Raw genomic sequence first — 20679 nt, forward strand, 5'->3', positions numbered from 1 at the left:
ACCCTGTAGAGTAGAATTACCATTATTATCGTTTAAATAACACGCACACTAGGTAGATTTTTGCACTGCCTACTAATTCCAAAAGCTTTGCAAGCAAAACAGGTAGAAGAATTTTAATTCTTGTTGCAAACTTTAGTGTTAATAAGTTGTTTGGTAAAATTCATGATAAATTTAATGCACATTAAAGATGTCTGTGTGTCCACGACTTCGGTGACTGGAAATCTTTTAGCACAATTTCAAGTTTTTTTGCTAAACATTCGACAAATGTTGTCAAACAACAAAAAAGAATTGATAAATAATTTAAAAAGCAAAATCATTTTTACCTTTAAAAGTTTATGATGCTTTTATCATTTAAACTGCTGTGGAGCATAGCGTTGCTTAAAAATCTGTTGTACTGTGTGGTGTGTTTTTGTTTCATACAAATACATTTTAGGCTTCTGCTTTGTTTTTAATAACTAATATGGCTATTCAAATCTCGATTTTTTTCCCATTCAGTCGAAAACTGTGATTTTCAAAAAGGACTGGGAACAACTGTTTGTCCATGGCGCAATGTGGAAGTAGACGATGACTTAAACTGGGAACTTGGTACTGCATATGTAAAATATAGAAGATTTAGAAACCTAATTTATGACGCTACTGGTTCTAATTTTGGTAAGATTGAAGTGATTTATATTTAAGAGACATTAGATTTTGAACAGTTTAACCAGCTGACAGCTTAAGCTGCAATAAGTAAAATGGTAGAGATCATTTAATAAAATTTTGTCTTCAAAAATGACAACTCAGATTTTAAATGCTTGTCATCAATAATTACAAAATAAACACAATGTAATGCGTGCGCTGATTGGTTTAGAGCTGTGTTTGCATTAGCGTGGGAATAATGATCTGAGCTCAACCAATCAAATCAACCAATCCATCAAAAAGAATTTGCAAATCAATAATGAATACACGTTGACGAATATTAAAACGTTATTTTTGTTTTGCATTATTGTTATTTTACAAAAGAAATAAAAGTGTTTTTCGTGTTTGCACTGGCTTATGCAAACTTCGAGGGCTTATGCAAACTAGTGCAAGCCCGAGACCGAAGTTCGAGGGTTGCACCTGCCCGAGAGTTCTCACAAACGTCTCCTAGGTTTGCATAAGCAAGTTCAAGCACGAAAAACATCTTTCATTTCTTATATAAAATAACAATAATTCGAGACAAAAAAACATTTTCATTTTTTCTCTAAAATGTATTCATAATTGATTTTCGAATTCTCTTTCGCTGATTTATTGTTATATTTGATTTGATTGGTTGGGCTCGGATGTGTTTAGCACAGGCTAATGTTAACAAAGTTCTAGACCAATCAGCCCACGCGTTTCAATGTGCTTATTTTATAATTCTTAATTAAAATCTTATTTATGAAATCTAATGTTACGTATATTTTGCTTGGTCTAAATTAGATAATTAAAGACTTTACTGTTAAAATTAGTTTTAAAATCAATTTCGTTTTTATATTTGGAATTTTTTTATTGAATTTTTAAACTGCGATATATTTGTATTCATAAATCTATGCCAGAAAACTAGGTGAAGTAAATTTTATACCTACACAAAAAAACGGCTGTATCTAACTGCACAAAGCGTGCCAAAAGCATCAATCTTATTATGAGCGACCTTGTAAGTAATTTTAGATAAATGTGTTATCAATAAATACTCATTCTTTTTTTATATAGTCTACATATATCTTATATTTCTTCATTTGTTGAAGGACGATATCTTTATTTTTTATATAAATAGTCTACACATATCTTACATTTCTTCATTTGTTGAAGGACGATATCTTTATTCTTTATATATATAGTCTACATATATCTTACATTTCTTCATTTGTTGTAGGACGATATCTTCTTTTAAGATCAGTTATTTCAGGCAAAGCTTGGTTGGTTGGAAACTATCGAAAGGACTCTCTCGTGTGTTTTTCATTTTCGTATTATATTCGCAGTCATTATAATACATTAAATATCTACCAAGAATATTTTCACAATGGATACAATCCCTTACTGTGGTCATTAAGTGGTGATCAAGGAACTAAGTGGAAAAAAGGCCAAGTCACAGTTAATTTTACCATGGGTCTATCTAAAGTTAGCAGCTTACACATACTTATACAACTTAAAATTAAACTTTAGCTATTTGTCCAAGCCACTTACTTTTCTTCATAGTTAATCGTTGAAGCTGTCGTGCGTAGTTACACAAGAAACGTTCTAGCTCTCGACAATCTTGCTTTTGCTCCAGGAAGCTGTGACACAATACCAAAGGTGGCCATTCCTAGCAATGCTTTCGGTAAGTATTTGTTTTCCTGGATTGTGAAGTGTTTTGCTTGATCACTTTTGTTGTTTTTATATTCTTGGAAATTTTCTAACTTTTTATTTGGTTCATAGTTAACTTACATAATGAGACAGGAAACATTGAGTACAATAAATAAATCAACTGTAGAATTTTAATTGTCAGTCAACGTTTTATTTTCATTAATCGTCTTTATAGATTGTTCAATTGGTTCATTCTTTTCCTTTAAAAGTAAGAAATGTGAAAAATGTCCCATCTATACATATCAACCATATCCAAAACAAACTCGTTGTCTTCCCTGTAATGAGAGTAAAGGTACCATCAATGTTGGTGCAGTGAGTGAACGAGAATGTATAAAAGGTAATTTTTATTATTATTAGTAAAATTTCTGTTTTGAAAAATCAATGTATTATAAACATATTTTTGTTTTTATGTTTTCCTTATTTTTTCTACTAAATGGAATAATCCCCAACGTAAAAACTTGTACATACCTTGTTTGCAGAACTAGATTTGATAATATACTTATATGTCGTATGTTATTTCGTAAAAATCCGTATTTCTTGCACGTCTTTCAACGCTCCATTCTGTGACGATAGAAATGAAGACACTACTTGTTGTTGATTTTCTTTATCAATTTTATGAAGCAGCATTTTAAAAATATTTATTCATGATTTTTGTAATTTTGAACATCGGGAGTATTTGCGTTGATTTTAACCTTGGTTATCTATACATAACCACATGAAGGAAACACTTTGACAAAATACTAAAACAACAAAGATAAACTGAAACCATGTATAATTGAACAACAATGTATATATGGTAATTTTCAGCATTGCTACTTACAATTCAGTATTAAAAAATCAATGTATTGTATAGTTAATATATTGATAAGTTTTTGCTGTCACTACTTGGTGTTTCACGCCATAGGGCGATCTTCAGGAAACTGACAGATAATTTATTATTTACTGTATATGCAATTGGTTATTAGGTACTAGATTACATAACGGCATGCACTACAATAAAGCATGTCTGGATTACCATTCTTTAAACTTATATATATGTACTTTAGAAAGATAAAAGTTTATCCGGATAAGTTATTTTATTAATGGTGGATTTAGGTGATTGAATGACGTGAAATATGTTGTTGTGGGTTTGGGTGTATTGTGAATAGGATTGTGATAATATATATTATTACCGTGAGTTGCTGTGGTTTGAGTGTCGTTAGTAGATTTTTTGTCGTTTTTCTTTAGCTGTGAATATATACGATAGGTATGTCAATATGTTTGTTCATTGTGTCGTTGTCTTTACTGTACCAAGCGTCTTTAAATTTGCGTGCGTGTTTTGTCTGTGCGCGTCCGAGTACTTTAATTTCTGTCCAATCCTATGCGTCGTTATTTGCAAACGTGTGTTCTGTCGTTAATGAGTTTGGATCTCGTCGTTTTATGGCGTTTTGTGTTCTGTGAGTCTTGTTTCGATTTTCTTCGATTTTTGTCCTATATGTATTGTTTTGAGCAATCTTTAAATGGCATCATGTAGATTGCGTCCGTTGTATCATGAATTGTTGTTGTTTTGTCTTTATGTTTGGCAAAATATGATTTGTCTTTGTGTTGGTTTGTTTGCGACGTTTATATTGAATGGTCGAAGAAGTCATGCAGTCTTTTTTGATGTTCCGTTTATGTATGCATGGATGTGATTGTTTTTACTGTTTCATCGGGTTATTCGTTACTTTTGTTGGTTTGGGTTTTGTTTTGTGTTTTGTTTATAATTTTGTTTATAAATTTTCTATTGTAATTGTTTTTATAAATGTGGAGTATAAGTAATTGCGTTCTGTTTTCTTAGCCTTTTCGGTGTTACAATAAGTGTTGATTCTGATGAAAAGGTGTTCGTATGCAGCATATTTTGTGTTGTGTTGGGTGATTGATGTTGAAATCAAATATTTGGTCTGTGGGGGTCGTTTTGCGGCACAATATGTGTGTTTAGTGTGCTGTTCTAGTCAGTAGGATACAGAGAAAAGTAAGTTGTTTTCATGTCTTCATCTTTAGTAAAGGTTATGTTTATTATTGTATTGTTTAAGGTTTGTAGGATTTGTTCAGTTTTGTCTTTCTTGACAATGGCAAAGATGTCGTCGACACATCTTTTCCTCAGTCTGATGTCTGTGTTGTTGGTGACTGATTGTAATTCGAGTTGTTGCATTATAATTTCTGCGGTGAAGGTGGATAGTGGTGACACAATTTGTGTGCCTGAAATTTGTCTATGGTATGAGTTCTGTAAGGAGAATTCAGTGAAGAGGCAAAGACTGAGTAAGTCTAAGATGTCATTTTTGTCAAGTTGTGTCGTGGCTTGCCAAGATTTGTCGTTTGTAAATAGTTCATTTTTAATACTTTGGCTGTGTCTACTAGTATGGATATGAAGAGTAATGTCACGTCATAAGATATCATAACTGTGTCTGTGTCTGGTTGTAGTTTAACGGTGTAAATGTTGACGAGGAAGGTGGTGGCGTTTTTGATGGTGTGAGGCGAACTTTTGACTAGAGAATAAAGAATGTTACATAGATATTTTGATAGTTCATATTTAGGTGATCCTGGAAGAGGTACGATTTGTTGTATATAATTTAGCTATTTCTTTGTTTTTCTATTAATAATATAGGAATAATCCGTAAAATTTGTAGATATACCTTGTTTGCATGGCTAGAGTTGATAATGCACTGATATTTCATATGCCTATAAAGTAAAATCCATATTTCTAGCACGTCTTTCAACGCTGCATTCTGGTACGATAGAAATAAAGACAGTGCATGTTGTTGATTTTCTTTAACAATTTTATGGAGCAGTAGTTTGAAACTATTTACATATGATTTTTCAATCATTGAACATCATAAATATTAGCGTTGATTTGTTTCGTTGTTATTTATATATAACACGCTTACGAAATATTTTAACAAATTGCTAGTTCAGAATATACCCCAAATATCGCATTTAAATTGCATATAGTAAAATTTGTATTTAGGTTAAAAAGTATATAAAGTAGACTTATATATAATCTTTTTTCAAAATACTTGAAAAAGTTACCAAGACAGTCCACATAACATTTAAAAAGCAATTTTAACATTCATAATCTACAATTCGACATATTTTTAATAGTAAAGTTACCGTGGGTTTTACAAATATATTAAGTATATAGAACGATCTTCACTCTTGCTGGAAGAAATTTTTGTCATTAAGTTGTTTAGTGAAATTCTTGATAAATTTAGTGAACATTAAAGATTTTGTGTGTCGACGACTTCTGAGACTGGAAATTTTTACACAATTTCGAGTTTTTTGCTGAACTTTCAGCAAACGTAAATTACAAACAAGAATTGCTGATTGATTAAAACGTAAAATAATTTGTGTATTTATAAGTTTGATGATTTTATCATTTAAACCAGGGTCTCCAAACTACGGCCCGCGGGCCAGATGCGCCCGTTGGGCCTCTCAATCCGGCCCGCAGAGACACTTAAGAAAGCAAATTTCACCACTCACATTGAGAAAACTGAACAGACTAATTGTGATTTTGTTATGATATTACACTTTGTTGAAATTTAAACTTTAAATTTTGAATAAATGTTTTCTTAACTAATGAAGCTTGTCATATGAATGTTTAATGCAGTGCGGTGTTTGAAATTAAATGAGATATGATCTTCGCACTTAGCTGGACAATTTAAGCAATCGTCTCAGGACCTGAAAAAATCAGTTGACTCAACGGGATTCGAACCCATGACCTCTGCGGTGCCGGTGCAGTGCTCTGACCACTGAGCTATGAAGTCACACAGTGGTGAGCAGGTCAATATTGTTGCGCTGATGTTTTCCGTTGAGTCACCTGATTTTTTTAGGTCCTGAGACGATTGCTTAAATTGTCCAGCTAAGTGCAAAGATCATATCTCATTTAATGAAGCTTGTGTTATGTACTTCGTTTTATTAAAATATTCGCTCTTTGACCAGCGGTATACGATTCGTCGGCCCTCAACATGCTGGATGAAAGTCATGTGGCCCTCTGGTTGTAAAGTTTGGAGACCCCTTATTTAAACCTTACGTGAAACATAATGTTAAATGAACTGCGTAAAATTTTGTGTAAATTTACGCAATTAATTGCGTAAATCATCTCATTTAACTAAAATTTTGAGTTCTGTCAACTTAAAAGTACGGTAAAATCTTAACTTACTTTTTTGAATTGAAAATATACGAATTTCTTTGAGTAAACAATTTGCTCATTTTTGTGTAAATTGTTATACACAAAATCATGTAGAGCAGAGCGTTAAAGTGAAGAGTTGCGCAATTTAGACAAGTTTTACAATGTTTTGTAATAAGTGTAATCAAATTAATTTTTAAGTTGACTCATAAAATATATGTTATTTACCGGAAGGGATGTCTGCACGGAAAATATATTTTCACGAGTTCTTAAAAATCTAGTAATCCACATATAATCGATGCATGTTATCTTTACTTTGACTAGCGCCGCATATGCTGCATGACGCTGTCAGCTAGTTAGTATTACGACTATTAATATATGCTTGGTCTTGTAGTATACATGTCTTATTGATCAATGTAATTTTCTACACAATACACATTGAAAGTTTTTTTTGATAATATCAGCGAAAATTGTATGTATTTTATGATAACATAAAAAAGTCGATGTATTTATTTGATCGAAGGTAAGAATAGCTTTTGCAAACAAAGCTTTTATATTTTGTACTTTTTAAATAAAGTTTCTTTTCTCTTTCTAAACCAGCTCCTTTGTCCAACAAATTTCATGCGACGTATTTATGCAAGAAAATATAAAAATTTCTTTAAACTAATTTCTATACACTAATTTTGGCTTACATAGCCAGTGAAAAGCAATCTTACGTATTAGAATGAAACAAAAACCCTTTTTTCAATGTTGTATTTAAGTATAACTTGCTTTGCTTGATTCCTATCCTATTTACTTACAGCGAATGTCTGTGACTTTGAACATGGCCTGGGCACGCATTTATGTCCATGGCACAATGTTGAGGGAGTTGATGATTACAACTGGGTTTTCCGCAGTTCCTTGACGTTTGGTAAGTTCTGAAACAGGAGAGCTTTTTAATGTGTGCAAGTAGAAAAAATATCGAGTTTCAAGATAAAAAACTAATTTGATCTCTTGAAACACTGAGTGAGTTTTTGTAAATGGAGAACTGGATAGCTTGGTAAAGCGAGTAAGATAATAAATATTGGTTATTACTTAATGTAATTACGCTTGTGAATTGTGAGGTGCAGAAGGTACTAAGCCCAATTCGTAGGTGGATGACTTGGAGTTTAGGTTTGTAAAGCAACGTGGAGGGCAATGACGACTTTGACAGAAGACTTAGTTCACTATATAGAAGATCACGTTATAATGACGAAGGCTTCAGTTTTGGTATGATGTCATTTTTATATAGTAGAGAGGCTTTATTGATGAATTAGATGAAGATCGTTTAGTGAGATTTTGTTTTCAAAAATGACTACTCTGATTTTGAATTGAGCTGAAATTCCACTTGAATTTAGTTGATGACACGTCACAAGAGCAAACTGCAGGCAGTCATTGCTCAGATAAGGCTTCTTCTAATTTCTTTAAGAGTATTATTATTTGTTTTGTTTTTCTTTATTGTTTTTAAGTTCTTTATAGCAAGTGTTAATACGCATGGCAACGTTTAGAGAGGAGATTAATAGTTGTGCCATCAAATGAGTCAGCGAAAGCTGAAAGTTTTTTCATGCATGAATGTTGTAAAATCGGTGGGTCAAAGCAGTAATTGCTATTTCTTCACATAATGACAATGTTCTTGTCATTAAATCTCTTCTTCAACTTAGCCTTTAACGTTTTTCGTTATCTCATACAGGATCAATATTTATGGAAGTAAATATCGATCCAGTAGCACAGTAGCTTCTTGAATACTAACAAGTTCTACATTCTCGGCAATATCAACATAACTGGCCATTCTTTTAGTCTCATTTGAGAACACTTAGAACTTCTCTCTTCCGTTACAGGCCTTCAACTTCTTATTAATCAAAGCAATAGGACTTTGGTCATACTAATCGTAAACATTTTTGAAGAAAATTTAGGTGTCGTAGGATAATATATACTTAATTATCATGATGTATCAAATAAAACGATTGATACAACATCTATAGCCAGAGCACTAAAAGTAGCTAGCGGCATAACGCTGAAGTTTGCTTCAACGTAATAAAATTATCTACTGCCATATGCAAAATCCAAAAGCTAGTATCTTTGAGGAAACAAATTTTTCTTAATTTTTTCTATTCAAAAGCTCTGACTGGTTAAAGCTACAAACAAACAACAACTATCGAAATTAGAAACTCTTAATTTTCTTCCCACCCTTGACAAACTGTCACATTTTCCACGACATGAGAATTATAGGGCTCCCCGATGGGTGTGATATAACCGCCCCTGCTCGCCCTCTTCCGCCCCTCCTGAACAACTATAATTTTTTATTCATAAATTTACAAATAAAAATTGGTGAAATAAATTTTACAATTACACAAAATCTTAATTATCTTACTGTACAAGGCGTTTAGAACAACATAAATCGATCTCTTTACGAGCATTAATGTAATGGTTGATCAAGCAATCTTAAATAAATGATTTATCAATAAATATGCATTCTTTATATATCTAGTCTACACAGTAACTATATTTTACATTTTCTCTTGTGTTGCAGGACGATATCTTTATTTTGAATCAACTTCAACTGGCAAAGCTTGGTTGGTTGGAAACTATCGAAACGACTCTCTCGTGTGCTTTTCATTTTCGTATTATGTATGACATAAATTTTGGAGCATTAAATATCTACCAAGAATATTTTCACAATGGATACAATCCCTTACTGTGGTCATTAAGTGGTGATCAAAGAATAAGTGGAAAAAGGCCAAGTCACAGTTAATTTTACAATGGGTCTATCTAGGGTATGCAACTTACACATATTTATACAACTTAAAATTAAACTTTAGCAATTTGTCCAAGCCGCTTACTTTTTCTTCATAGTTAATCGTTGAAGCTGTCGTGGCTACATACACAAGAAACTATGTAGATCTCAAATATCTTGCTTTTGCTCCAGGAAGCTGTGACACAATACCAAAGGTGGCCATTCCTAGCAATGCTTTTGGTAAGTATTTGTTTTCTTGAATGTGAAGTGTTTTGCTTGATCACTCTTGTTGTTTTATGTTCTTGGAAATTTTCTAACTTTTATTTGGTTCATAGTTAACTTACATAATGAGACAGGAAACATTGAATACAATAAATAAATCAACTGTAGAATTTTAATTGTCAGTCAACGTTTTATTTTCATTAATCGTCTTTATAGATTGTTCAATTGGTTCATTCTTTTCCTTTAAAAGTAAGAAATGTGAAAAATGTCCCATCTATACATATCAACCATATCCAAAACAAACTCGTTGTCTTACCTGTAATGAGTAAAGTTACCATCAATGTTGGTGCAGTGAGTGAACGAGAATGTATAAAAGGTAATTTTATTATTATTAGTAAAATTTCTGTTTTGAAAAATCAATGTATTATAAACATATTTTTGTTTTATGTTTTCCTTATTTTTCTACTAAATGGAATAATCCCCAACGTAAAACTTGTACATACCTTGTTTGCAGAACTAGATTTGATAATATACTTATATGTCGTATGTTATTTCGTAAAATCCGTATTTCTTGCACGTCTTTCAACGCTCCATTCTGTGACGATAGAAATGAAGACACTACTTGTTGTTGATTTTCTTTATCAATTTTATGAAGCAGCATTTTAAAATATTTATTCATGATTTTTGTAATTTTGAACATCGGGAGTATTTGCGTTGATTTTAACCTTGGTTATCTATACATAACCACATGAAGGAAACACTTTGACAAAATACTAAAACAACAAAGATAAACTGAAACCATGTATAATTGAACAACAATGTATATATGGTAATTTTCAGCATTGCTACTTACAATTCAGTATTAAAAATCAATGTATTGTATAGTTAATATATTGATAAGTTTTGCTGTCACTACTTGGTGTTTCACGCCATAGGGCGATCTTCAGGAAACTGACAGATAATTTATTATTTACTGTATATGCAATTGGTTATTAGGTACTAGATTACATAACGGCATGCACTACAATAAAGCATGTCTGGATTACCATTCTTTAAACTTATATATATGTACTTTAGAAAGATAAAAGTTTATCCGGATAAGTTATTTTATTAATGGTGGATTTAGGTGATTGAATGACGTGAAATATGTTGTTGTGGGTTTGGGTGTATTGTGAATAGGATTGTGATAATATATATTATTACCGTGAGTTGCTGTGGTTTGAGTGTCGTTAGTAGATTTTTGTCGTTTTCTTTAGCTGTGAATATATACGATAGGTATGTCAATATGTTTGTTCATTGTGTCGTTGTCTTTACTGTACCAAGCGTCTTTAAATTTGCGTGCGTGTTTTGTCTGTGCGCGTCCGAGTACTTTAATTTCTGTCCAATCCTATGCGTCGTTATTTGCAAACGTGTGTTCTGTCGTTAATGAGTTTGGATCTCGTCGTTTTATGGCGTTTTGTGTTCTGTGAGTCTTGTTTCGATTTTCTTCGATTTTGTCCTATATGTATTGTTTTGAGCAATCTTTAAATGGCATCATGTAGATTGCGTCCGTTGTATCATGAATTGTTGTTGTTTTGTCTTTATGTTTGGCAAAATATGATTTGTCTTTTGTGTTGGTTTGTTTGCGACGTTTATATTGAATGGTCGAAGAAGTCATGCAGTCTTTTTTGATGTTCCGTTTATGTATGCATGGATGTGATTGTTTTTACTGTTTCATCGGGTTATTCGTTACTTTTGTTGGTTTGGGTTTTGTTTTGTGTTTTGTTTATAATTTTGTTTATAAATTTTCTATTGTAATTGTTTTTTATAAATGTGGAGTATAAGTAATTGCGTTCTGTTTTCTTAGCCTTTTCGGTGTTACAATAAGTGTTGATTCTGATGAAAAGGTGTTCGTATGCAGCATATTTTGTGTTGTGTTGGGTGATTGATGTTGAAATCAAATATTTGGTCTGTGTGGGTCGTTTTGCGGCACAATATGTGTGTTTAGTGTGCTGTTCTAGTCAGTAGGATACAGAGAAAAGTAAGTTGTTTTCATGTCTTCATCTTTAGTAAAGGTTATGTTTATTATTGTATTGTTTAAGGTTTGTAGGATTTGTTCAGTTTTGTCTTTCTTGACAATGGCAAAGATGTCGTCGACACATCTTTTCCTCAGTCTGATGTCTGTGTTGTTGGTGACTGATTGTGATTCGAGTTGTTGCATTATAATTTCTGCGGTGAAGGTGGATAGTGGTGACACAATTTGTGTGCCTGAAATTTGTCTATGGTATGAGTTCTGTAAGGAGAATTCAGTGAAGAGGCAAAGACTGAGTAAGTCTAAGATGTCATTTTTGTCAAGTTGTGTCGTGGCTTGCCAAGATTTGTCGTTTGTAAATAGTTCGTTTTTAATACTTTGGCTGTGTCTACTAGTATGGATGTGAAGAGTAATGTCACGTCGTAAGATATCATAACTGTGTCTGTGTCTGGTTGTAGTTTAACGGTGTCAATGTTGACGAGGAAGGTGGTGGCGTTTTTGATGGTGTGAGGCGAACTTTTGACTAGAGAATAAAGAATGTTACATAGATATTTTGATAGTTCATATTTAGGTGATCCTGGAAGAGGTACGATTTGTTGTATATAATTTAGCTATTTCTTTGTTTTCTATTAATAATATAGGAATAATCCGTAAAATTTGTAGATATACCTTGTTTGCATGGCTAGAGTTGATAATGCACTGATATTTCATATGCCTATAAAGTAAAATCCATATTTCTAGCACGTCTTTCAACGCTGCATTCTGGTACGATAGAAATAAAGACAGTGCATGTTGTTGATTTTCTTTAACAATTTTATGGAGCAGTAGTTTGAAACTATTTACATATGATTTTTCAATCATTGAACATCATAAATATTAGCGTTGATTTGTTTCGTTGTTATTTATATATAACACGCTTACGAAATATTTTAACAAATTGCTAGTTCAGAATATACCCCAAATATCGCATTTAAATTGCATATAGTAAAATTTGTATTTAGGTTAAAAAGTATATAAAGTAGACTTATATATAATCTTTTCTTCAAAATACTTGAAAAGTTACCAAGACAGTCCACATAACATTTAAAAAGCAATTTTAACATTCATAATCTACAATTCGACATATTTTTAATAGTAAAGTTACCGTGGGTTTTACAAATATATTAAGTATATAGAACGATCTTCACTCTTGCTGGAAGAAATTTTTGTCATTAAGTTGTTTAGTGAAATTCTTGATAAATTTAGTGAACATTAAAGATTTTTGTGTGTCGACGACTTCTGAGACTGGAAATTTTTTTACACAATTTCGAGTTTTTTTGCTGAACTTTCAGCAAACGTAGCCAAATTACAAACAAGAATTGCTGATTGATTAAAAACGTAAAATAATTTGTGTATTTATAAGTTTGATGCTTTTATCATTTAAACCAGGGGTCTCCAAACTACGGCCCGCGGGCCAGATGCGGCCCGTTGGGCCTCTCAATCCGGCCCGCAGAGACACTTAAGAAAGCCAATTTCACCACTCACATTGAGAAAACTGAACAGACTAATTGTGATTTTGTTATGATATTACACTTTGTTGAAATTTAACCTTTAAATTTTGAATAAATATTTTCTTAACTAATGAAGCTTGTGTTATGTACTTCGTTTTATTAAAATATTCGCTCTTTGACCAGCGGTATACGATTCGTCGGCCCTCAACATGCTGGATGAAAGTCATGTGGCCCTCTGGCTGTAAAGTTTGGAGACCCTGATTTAAACCTTACGTGAAACATAATGTTAAATGGACTGCGTAAAATTTTGTGTAAATTTACGCAATTAATTGCGTAAATCATCTCATTTAACTAAAATTTTGAGTTCTGTCAACTTAAAACTACGGTAAAATCTTAACTTACTTTTTGAATTGAAAATATACAAATTTCTTTGAGTAAACAATTTGCTCATTTTGTGTAAATTGTTATACACAAAATCATGTAGAGCAGAGCGTTAAAGTGAAGAGTTGCGCAATTTAGACAAGTTTTACAATGTTTTGTAATAAGTGTAATCAAATTAATTTTAAGTTGACTCATAAAATATATGTTATTTACCGGAAGGGATGTCTGCACGGAAAATATATTTTCACGAGTTCTTAAAAATCCAGTAATCCACATATAATCGATGCATGTTATCTTTACTTTGACTAGCGCCGCATATGCTGCATGACGCTGTCAGCTAGTTAGTATTACGACTATTAATATATGCTTGGTCTTGTAGTATACATGTCTTATTGATCAATGTAATTTTCTACACAATAAACGACTATCTCTTTATACCTATTTATAAGTGTGTTTTAATAGAAATTTTACTCTAAAACCTGTGTTGCTGTAAATGCATTGTCTGTTTCTATATTTTTTTGCCTACAATTTTGTGTTATACATTTTCCCAAAAGTGTGTAATTCATCCTTTCACTCAAAATATTAAATTTACCAATAGTTTTATGTAGTCTATACACTAGCGTTTGTGTCACTGTGGATACACATTTTACTGAAATTTTGTGTACAATTTACACAACATTTTTGCAGTTAAAACCCATTATCTTGTGTGGTGTGTTTTTATTCCATACAAATGCATTTCAGACTTTTCCTATATTCTATAACAACTAATATGGCTGTTTAACTTTCGATTTCTTTTCGTTCAGTCAAAAGATGTGATTTTCAAAAGGGACTGGGAACTACTTTATGTCCATGGCACAACGTAGAAGGTGACGATGACTTTGACTGGAAACTTAGTACATCATCCTCATCATATTATGACCCACCACGATATGATGCTACAGGCTTCAGTACTGGTAAGATAGCAGCGTTTATAGGGAATAAGTGTTGTATGTACAACTGCTTGAATTAAAAAAAGAAAAATGATGAAGAGTATCTAGGATTTTGTCTTTAAATGACAACTCGGATTTTAAATGTCAAACAGTAAGTTACTTCTTAATAAAATCTAACGTCATAAATATATTGCTGGATCTAAAATAGATACTTACTTAAAATTAAAATCAGATGTAGTTTCATTCAGCTAAAAGACACGAAAATAGATGATAATTTTATAGCTATTATGGTTTTTTAAAAAATTTTGTTTATTGAATTTGTTAAACCACGATAATTTTATATTTCTTTATATATAAAGTCCGCATATATCTTACAATTCTTCATGTGTTGTAGGACGATATTTTTATTCTTTATATATATAGTCGACATATATCTTACATTTCTTCATGTGTTGTAGGACGATATCTTCGTTTGAGATCATATATTTCAGGCAAAGGTTGGTTGGTTGGAAACTATCGCAACGACTCTCTCGTGTGTTTTTCATTTTCGTATTACATGGATGACAGTTATGATGAGACATTAAATATCTACCAAGAATATTTTCACAATGGATACAATCTTTTACTGTGGTCATTAAGTGGTGATCAAGGAACTAAGTGGAAAAAGGCCAAGTCACAGTTAATTTTACAATGGGTCTATCTAGGGTAGGAACTTACACATACTTATACAACTTTAAACTTTGGCAATTTGTCCAAGCACTTACTTTTCTTCATAGTTAATCGTTGAAGCTGTCGTGAGATACTACAGAACTTTGTAGCTCTCGACAATCTTGCTTTTGCTCCAGGAAGCTGTGACACAATACCAAAGGTGGCCATTCCTAACAATGCTTTTGGTAAGTATTTGTTTTCTTGGAATGTGAAGTGTTTTGCTTGATCAATCTTTTGTTTTAATGTTCTTGAAAATTTTCTAACTTTTCATTTGGTTCATAGTTAACTTACATAATGGAACAAAAACATTGAATACAATAAATAAATCAACTGTAAATTTTAATTGTCAGTCAACGTTTTATTTTCATTAATCGTCTTTATAGATTGTTCAATTGGTTCATTCTTTTCCTTTAAAAGTAAGAAATGTGAAAAATGTCCCATCTATACATATCAACCATATCCAAAACAAACTCGTTGTCTTCCCTGTAATGAGAGTAAAGGTACCATCAATGTTGGTGCAGTGAGTGAACGAGAATGTATAAAAGGTAATTTTTATTATTATTAGTAAAATTTCTGTTTTGAAAAATCAATGTATTATAAACATATTTTTGTTTTATGTTTTCCTTATTTTTCTACTAAATGGAATAATCCCCAACGTAAAACTTGTACATACCTTGTTTGCAGAACTAGATTTGATAATATACTTATATGTCGTATGTTATTTCGTAAAATCCGTATTTCTTGCACGTCTTTCAACGCTCCATTCTGTGACGATAGAAATGAAGACACTACTTGTTGTTGATTTTCTTTATCAATTTTATGAAGCAGCATTTAAAAATATTTATTCATGATTTTTGTAATTTTGAACATCAGGAGTATTTGCGTTGATTTTAACCTTGGTTATCTATACATAACCACATGAAGGAAACACTTTGACAAAATACTAAAACAACAAAGATAAACTGAAACCATGTATAATTGAACAACAATGTATATATGGTAATTTTCAGCATTGCTACTTACAATTCAGTATTAAAAATCAATGTATTGTATAGTTAATATATTGATAAGTTTTGCTGTCACTACTTGGTGTTTCACGCCATAGGGCGATCTTCAGGAAACTGACAGATAATTTATTATTTACTGTATATGCAATTGGTTATTAGGTACTAGATTACATAACGGCATGCACTACAATAAAGCATGTCTGGATTACCATTCTTTAAACTTATATATATGTACTTTAGAAAGATAAAAGTTTATCCGGATAAGTTATTTTATTAATGGTGGATTTAGGTGATTGAATGACGTGAAATATGTTGTTGTGGGTTTGGGTGTATTGTGAATAGGATTGTGATAATATATATTATTACCGTGAGTTGCTGTGGTTTGAGTGTCGTTAGTAGATTTTTTGTCGTTTTTCTTTAGCTGTGAATATATACGATAGGTATGTCAATATGTTTGTTCATTGTGTCGTTGTCTTTACTGTACCAAGCGTCTTTAAATTTGCGTGCGTGTTTTGTCTGTGCGCGTCCGAGTACTTTAATTTCTGTCCAATCCTATGCGTCGTTATTTGCAAACGTGTGTTCTGTCGTTAATGAGTTTGGATCTCGTCGTTTTATGGCGTTTTTGTGTTCTGTGAGTCTTGTTTCGATTTTCTTCGATTTTTGTCCTATATGTATTGTTTTGAGCAATCTTTAAATGGCATCATGTAGATTGCGTCCGTTGTATCATGAATTGTTGTTGTTTTGTCTTTATGTTTGGCAAAATATGATTTGTCTTTTGTGTTGGTTTGTTTGCGACGTTTATATTGAATGGTCGAAGAAGTCATGCAGTCTTTTTTGATGTTCCGTTTATGTATGCATGGATGTGATTGTTTTTACTGTTTCATCGGGTTATTCGTTACTTTTGTTGGTTTGGGTTTTGTTTTGTGTTTTGTTTATAATTTTGTTTATAAATTTTCTATTGTAATTGTTTTTTATAAATGTGGAGTATAAGTAATTGCGTTCTGTTTTCTTAGCCTTTTCGGTGTTACAATAAGTGTTGATTCTGATGAAAAGGTGTTCGTATGCAGCATATTTTGTGTTGTGTTGGGTGATTGATGTTGAAATCAAATATTTGGTCTGTGTGGGTCGTTTTGCGGCACAATATGTGTGTTTAGTGTGCTGTTCTAGTCAGTAGGATACAGAGAAAAGTAAGTTGTTTTCATGTCTTCATCTTTAGTAAAGGTTATGTTTATTATTGTATTGTTTAAGGTTTGTAGGATTTGTTCAGTTTTGTCTTTCTTGACAATGGCAAAGATGTCGTCGACACATCTTTTCCTCAGTCTGATGTCTGTGTTGTTGGTGACTGATTGTGATTCGAGTTGTTGCATTATAATTTCTGCGGTGAAGGTGGATAGTGGTGACACAATTTGTGTGCCTGAAATTTGTCTATGGTATGAGTTCTGTAAGGAGAATTCAGTGAAGAGGCAAAGACTGAGTAAGTCTAAGATGTCATTTTTGTCAAGTTGTGTCGTGGCTTGCCAAGATTTGTCGTTTGTAAATAGTTCGTTTTTAATACTTTGGCTGTGTCTACTAGTATGGATGTGAAGAGTAATGTCACGTCGTAAGATATCATAACTGTGTCTGTGTCTGGTTGTAGTTTAACGGTGTCAATGTTGACGAGGAAGGTGGTGGCGTTTTTGATGGTGTGAGGCGAACTTTTGACTAGAGAATAAAGAATGTTACATAGATATTTTGATAGTTCATATTTAGGTGATCCTGGAAGAGGTACGATTTGTTGTATATAATTTAGCTATTTCTTTGTTTTCTATTAATAATATAGGAATAATCCGTAAAATTTGTAGATATACCTTGTTTGCATGGCTAGAGTTGATAATGCACTGATATTTCATATGCCTATAAAGTAAAATCCATATTTCTAGCACGTCTTTCAACGCTGCATTCTGGTACGATAGAAATAAAGACAGTGCATGTTGTTGATTTTCTTTAACAATTTTATGGAGCAGTAGTTTGAAACTATTTACATATGATTTTTCAATCATTGAACATCATAAATATTAGCGTTGATTTGTTTCGTTGTTATTTATATATAACACGCTTACGAAATATTTTAACAAATTGCTAGTTCAGAATATACCCCCCAAATATCGCATTTAAATTGCATATAGTAAAATTTGTATTTAGGTTAAAAAAGTATATAAAGTAGACTTATATATAATCTTTTCTTCAAAATACTTGAAAAAGTTACCAAGACAGTCCACATAACATTTAAAAAAAAGCAATTTTAACATTCATAATCTACAATTCGACATATTTTTAATAGTAAAGTTACCGTGGGTTTTACAAATATATTAAGTATATAGAACGATCTTCACTCTTGCTGGAAGAAATTTTTGTCATTAAGTTGTTTAGTGAAATTCTTGATAAATTTAGTGAACATTAAAGATTTTGTGTGTCGACGACTTCTGAGACTGGAAATTTTTACACAATTTCGAGTTTTTGCTGAACTTTCAGCAAACGTAGCCAAATTACAAACAAGAATTGCTGATTGATTAAAACGTAAAATAATTTGTGTATTTATAAGTTTGATGCTTTTATCATTTAAACCAGGGTCTCCAAACTACGGCCCACGGGCCAGATGGCCCGTTGGGCCTCTCAATCCGGCCCGCAGAGACACTTAAGAAAGCCAATTTCACCACTCACATTGAGAAAACTGAACAGACTAATTGTGATTTTGTTATGATATTACACTTTGTTGAAATTTAACCTTTAAATTTTTAACTAATGAAGCTTGTGTTATGTACTTCGTTTTATTAAAATATTCGCTCTTTGACCAGCGGTATACGATTCGTCGGCCCTCAACATGCTGGATGAAAGTCATGTGGCCCTCTGGCTGTAAAGTTTGGAGACCCTGATTTAAACCTTACGTGAAACATAATGTTAAATGGACTGCGTAAAATTTTGTGTAAATTTACGCAATTAATTGCGTAAATCATCTCATTTAACTAAAATTTTGAGTTCTGTCAACTTAAAACTACGGTAAAATCTTAACTTACTTTTTTTGAATTGAAAATATACAAATTTCTTTGAGTAAACAATTTGCTCATTTTTGTGTAAATTGTTATACACAAAATCATGTAGAGCAGAGCGTTAAAGTGAAGAGTTGCGCAATTTAGACAAGTTTTACAATGTTTTGTAATAAGTGTAATCAAATTAATTTTTTAAGTTGACTCATAAAATATATGTTATTTACCGGAAGGGATGTCTGCACGGAAAATATATTTTCACGAGTTCTTAAAAATCCAGTAATCCACATATAATCGATGCATGTTATCTTTACTTTGACTAGCGCCGCATATGCTGCATGACGCTGTCAGCTAGTTAGTATTACGACTATTAATATATGCTTGGTCTTGTAGTATACATGTCTTATTGATCAATGTAATTTTCTACACAATAAACGACTATCTCTTTATACCTATTTATAAGTGTGTTTTAATAGAAATTTTACTCTAAAACCTGTGTTGCTGTAAATGCATTGTCTGTTTCTATATTTACCTACAATTTTGTGTTATACATTTTCCCAAAAGTGTGTAATTCATCCTTTCACTCAAAATATTAAATTTACCAATAGTTTTATGTAGTCTATACACTAGCGTTTGTGTCACTGTGGATACACATTTTACTGAAATTTTTGTGTACAATTTACACAACATTTTTTGCAGTTAAAAACCCTTTATCTTGTGTCGTATCTTTTTATTACATACAAATGCATTTCAGACTTTTTCTATATTCTATAACAACTAATATGGCTGTTTAACTTTCGATTTCTTCTTCGTTCAGTCAAAAGATGTGATTTTCAAAAGGGACTGGGAACTACTGAATGTCCATGGCACAACGTAAAAGGTGACGATGACTTTGACTGGAAACTTCGTACATCATACTCATCACGTTATGACCCACCACGCTATTATGCTACAGGCTTCAGTATTGGTAAGATGGCAGCGTTTATAGTGAATAAGTGTTGTATGTACAACTGCTTGAATTAAAAAAAGGAAAATGATGAAGAGTACCTAGGATTTTGTCTTTAAATGACAACTCAGATTTTAAATGTCAAACAGTAAGTTACTTCTTAATAAAATCCAACGTCATAAATATATTAGTGGATCTAAAATAGATACTTACTTAAAATTAAAATCAGATGTAGTTTCATTCAGCTAAAAGACACAAAACTATATGATAATTTTATAGCTATTATGGTTTTTTAAAAAATTTTGTTTATTGAATTTGTTAAACCACGATAATTTTATATTTCTTTATATATAAAGTCCGCATATATCTTACAATTCTTCATTTGTTGTAGGACGATATTTTTATTCTTTATATATATAGTCTACATATATCTTACATTTCTTCATGTGTTGTAGGACGATATCTTCTGTTTCACATTTCAGGCAAAGCTTGGTTGGTTGGAAACTATCGCAACGACTCTCTCGTGTGTTTTCATTTTCGTACATGTTTGCAGTTATTATCATTAAATATCTACCAAGAATATTTTCACAATGGATACAATCTTTACTGTGGTCATTAAGTGGTGATCAAGGAACTAAGTGGAAAAAGGCCAAGTCACAGTTAATTTTACAATGGGTCTATCTAGGGTAGGCAACTTACACATATTTATACAACTTAAAATTAAAC

At 31.9% G+C, this 20679-nt stretch overlaps 1 protein-coding gene, 1 long non-coding RNA gene and 1 other non-coding gene across 3 annotated transcripts in view; 2 read left to right on the forward strand and 1 right to left on the reverse strand.

Annotated features, from left to right (window-relative positions):
- The window catches only part of LOC124445198 (MAM and LDL-receptor class A domain-containing protein 1-like), a 40326-nt gene extending 25348 nt beyond the window's left edge, over positions 1-14978 (forward strand). Inside the window, exons 7-12 of the mRNA XM_046995906.1 lie at positions 496-651; positions 1874-2118; positions 2197-2317; positions 2519-2680; positions 14144-14293; positions 14728-14978. Of these exons, the coding sequence (XP_046851862.1) occupies positions 496-651; positions 1874-2118; positions 2197-2317; positions 2519-2680; positions 14144-14293; positions 14728-14978 (1085 nt within the window). The remainder of the gene's footprint in view (positions 1-495; positions 652-1873; positions 2119-2196; positions 2318-2518; positions 2681-14143; positions 14294-14727) is intronic.
- On the reverse strand, positions 6050-6123 carry Trnaa-ggc. Its single transcript has one exon. It is a non-coding gene; the product is annotated as a tRNA-Ala (tRNA).
- Positions 14979-15074: 96 nt separating the features above from the next.
- On the forward strand, positions 15075-20419 carry LOC124447215. The gene is made up of 4 exons (XR_006948655.1): positions 15075-15162; positions 15361-15522; positions 19825-19974; positions 20409-20419. It is a non-coding gene; the product is annotated as an uncharacterized LOC124447215 (long non-coding RNA).
- The last annotated feature ends 260 nt before the right edge of the window (positions 20420-20679 follow it).

The sequence above is a fragment of the Xenia sp. Carnegie-2017 genome, unplaced genomic scaffold, assembly GCF_021976095.1.
Source record: "Xenia sp. Carnegie-2017 unplaced genomic scaffold, XeniaSp_v1 HiC_scaffold_22, whole genome shotgun sequence".
Taxonomy (NCBI): domain Eukaryota; kingdom Metazoa; phylum Cnidaria; class Anthozoa; order Malacalcyonacea; family Xeniidae; genus Xenia; species Xenia sp. Carnegie-2017.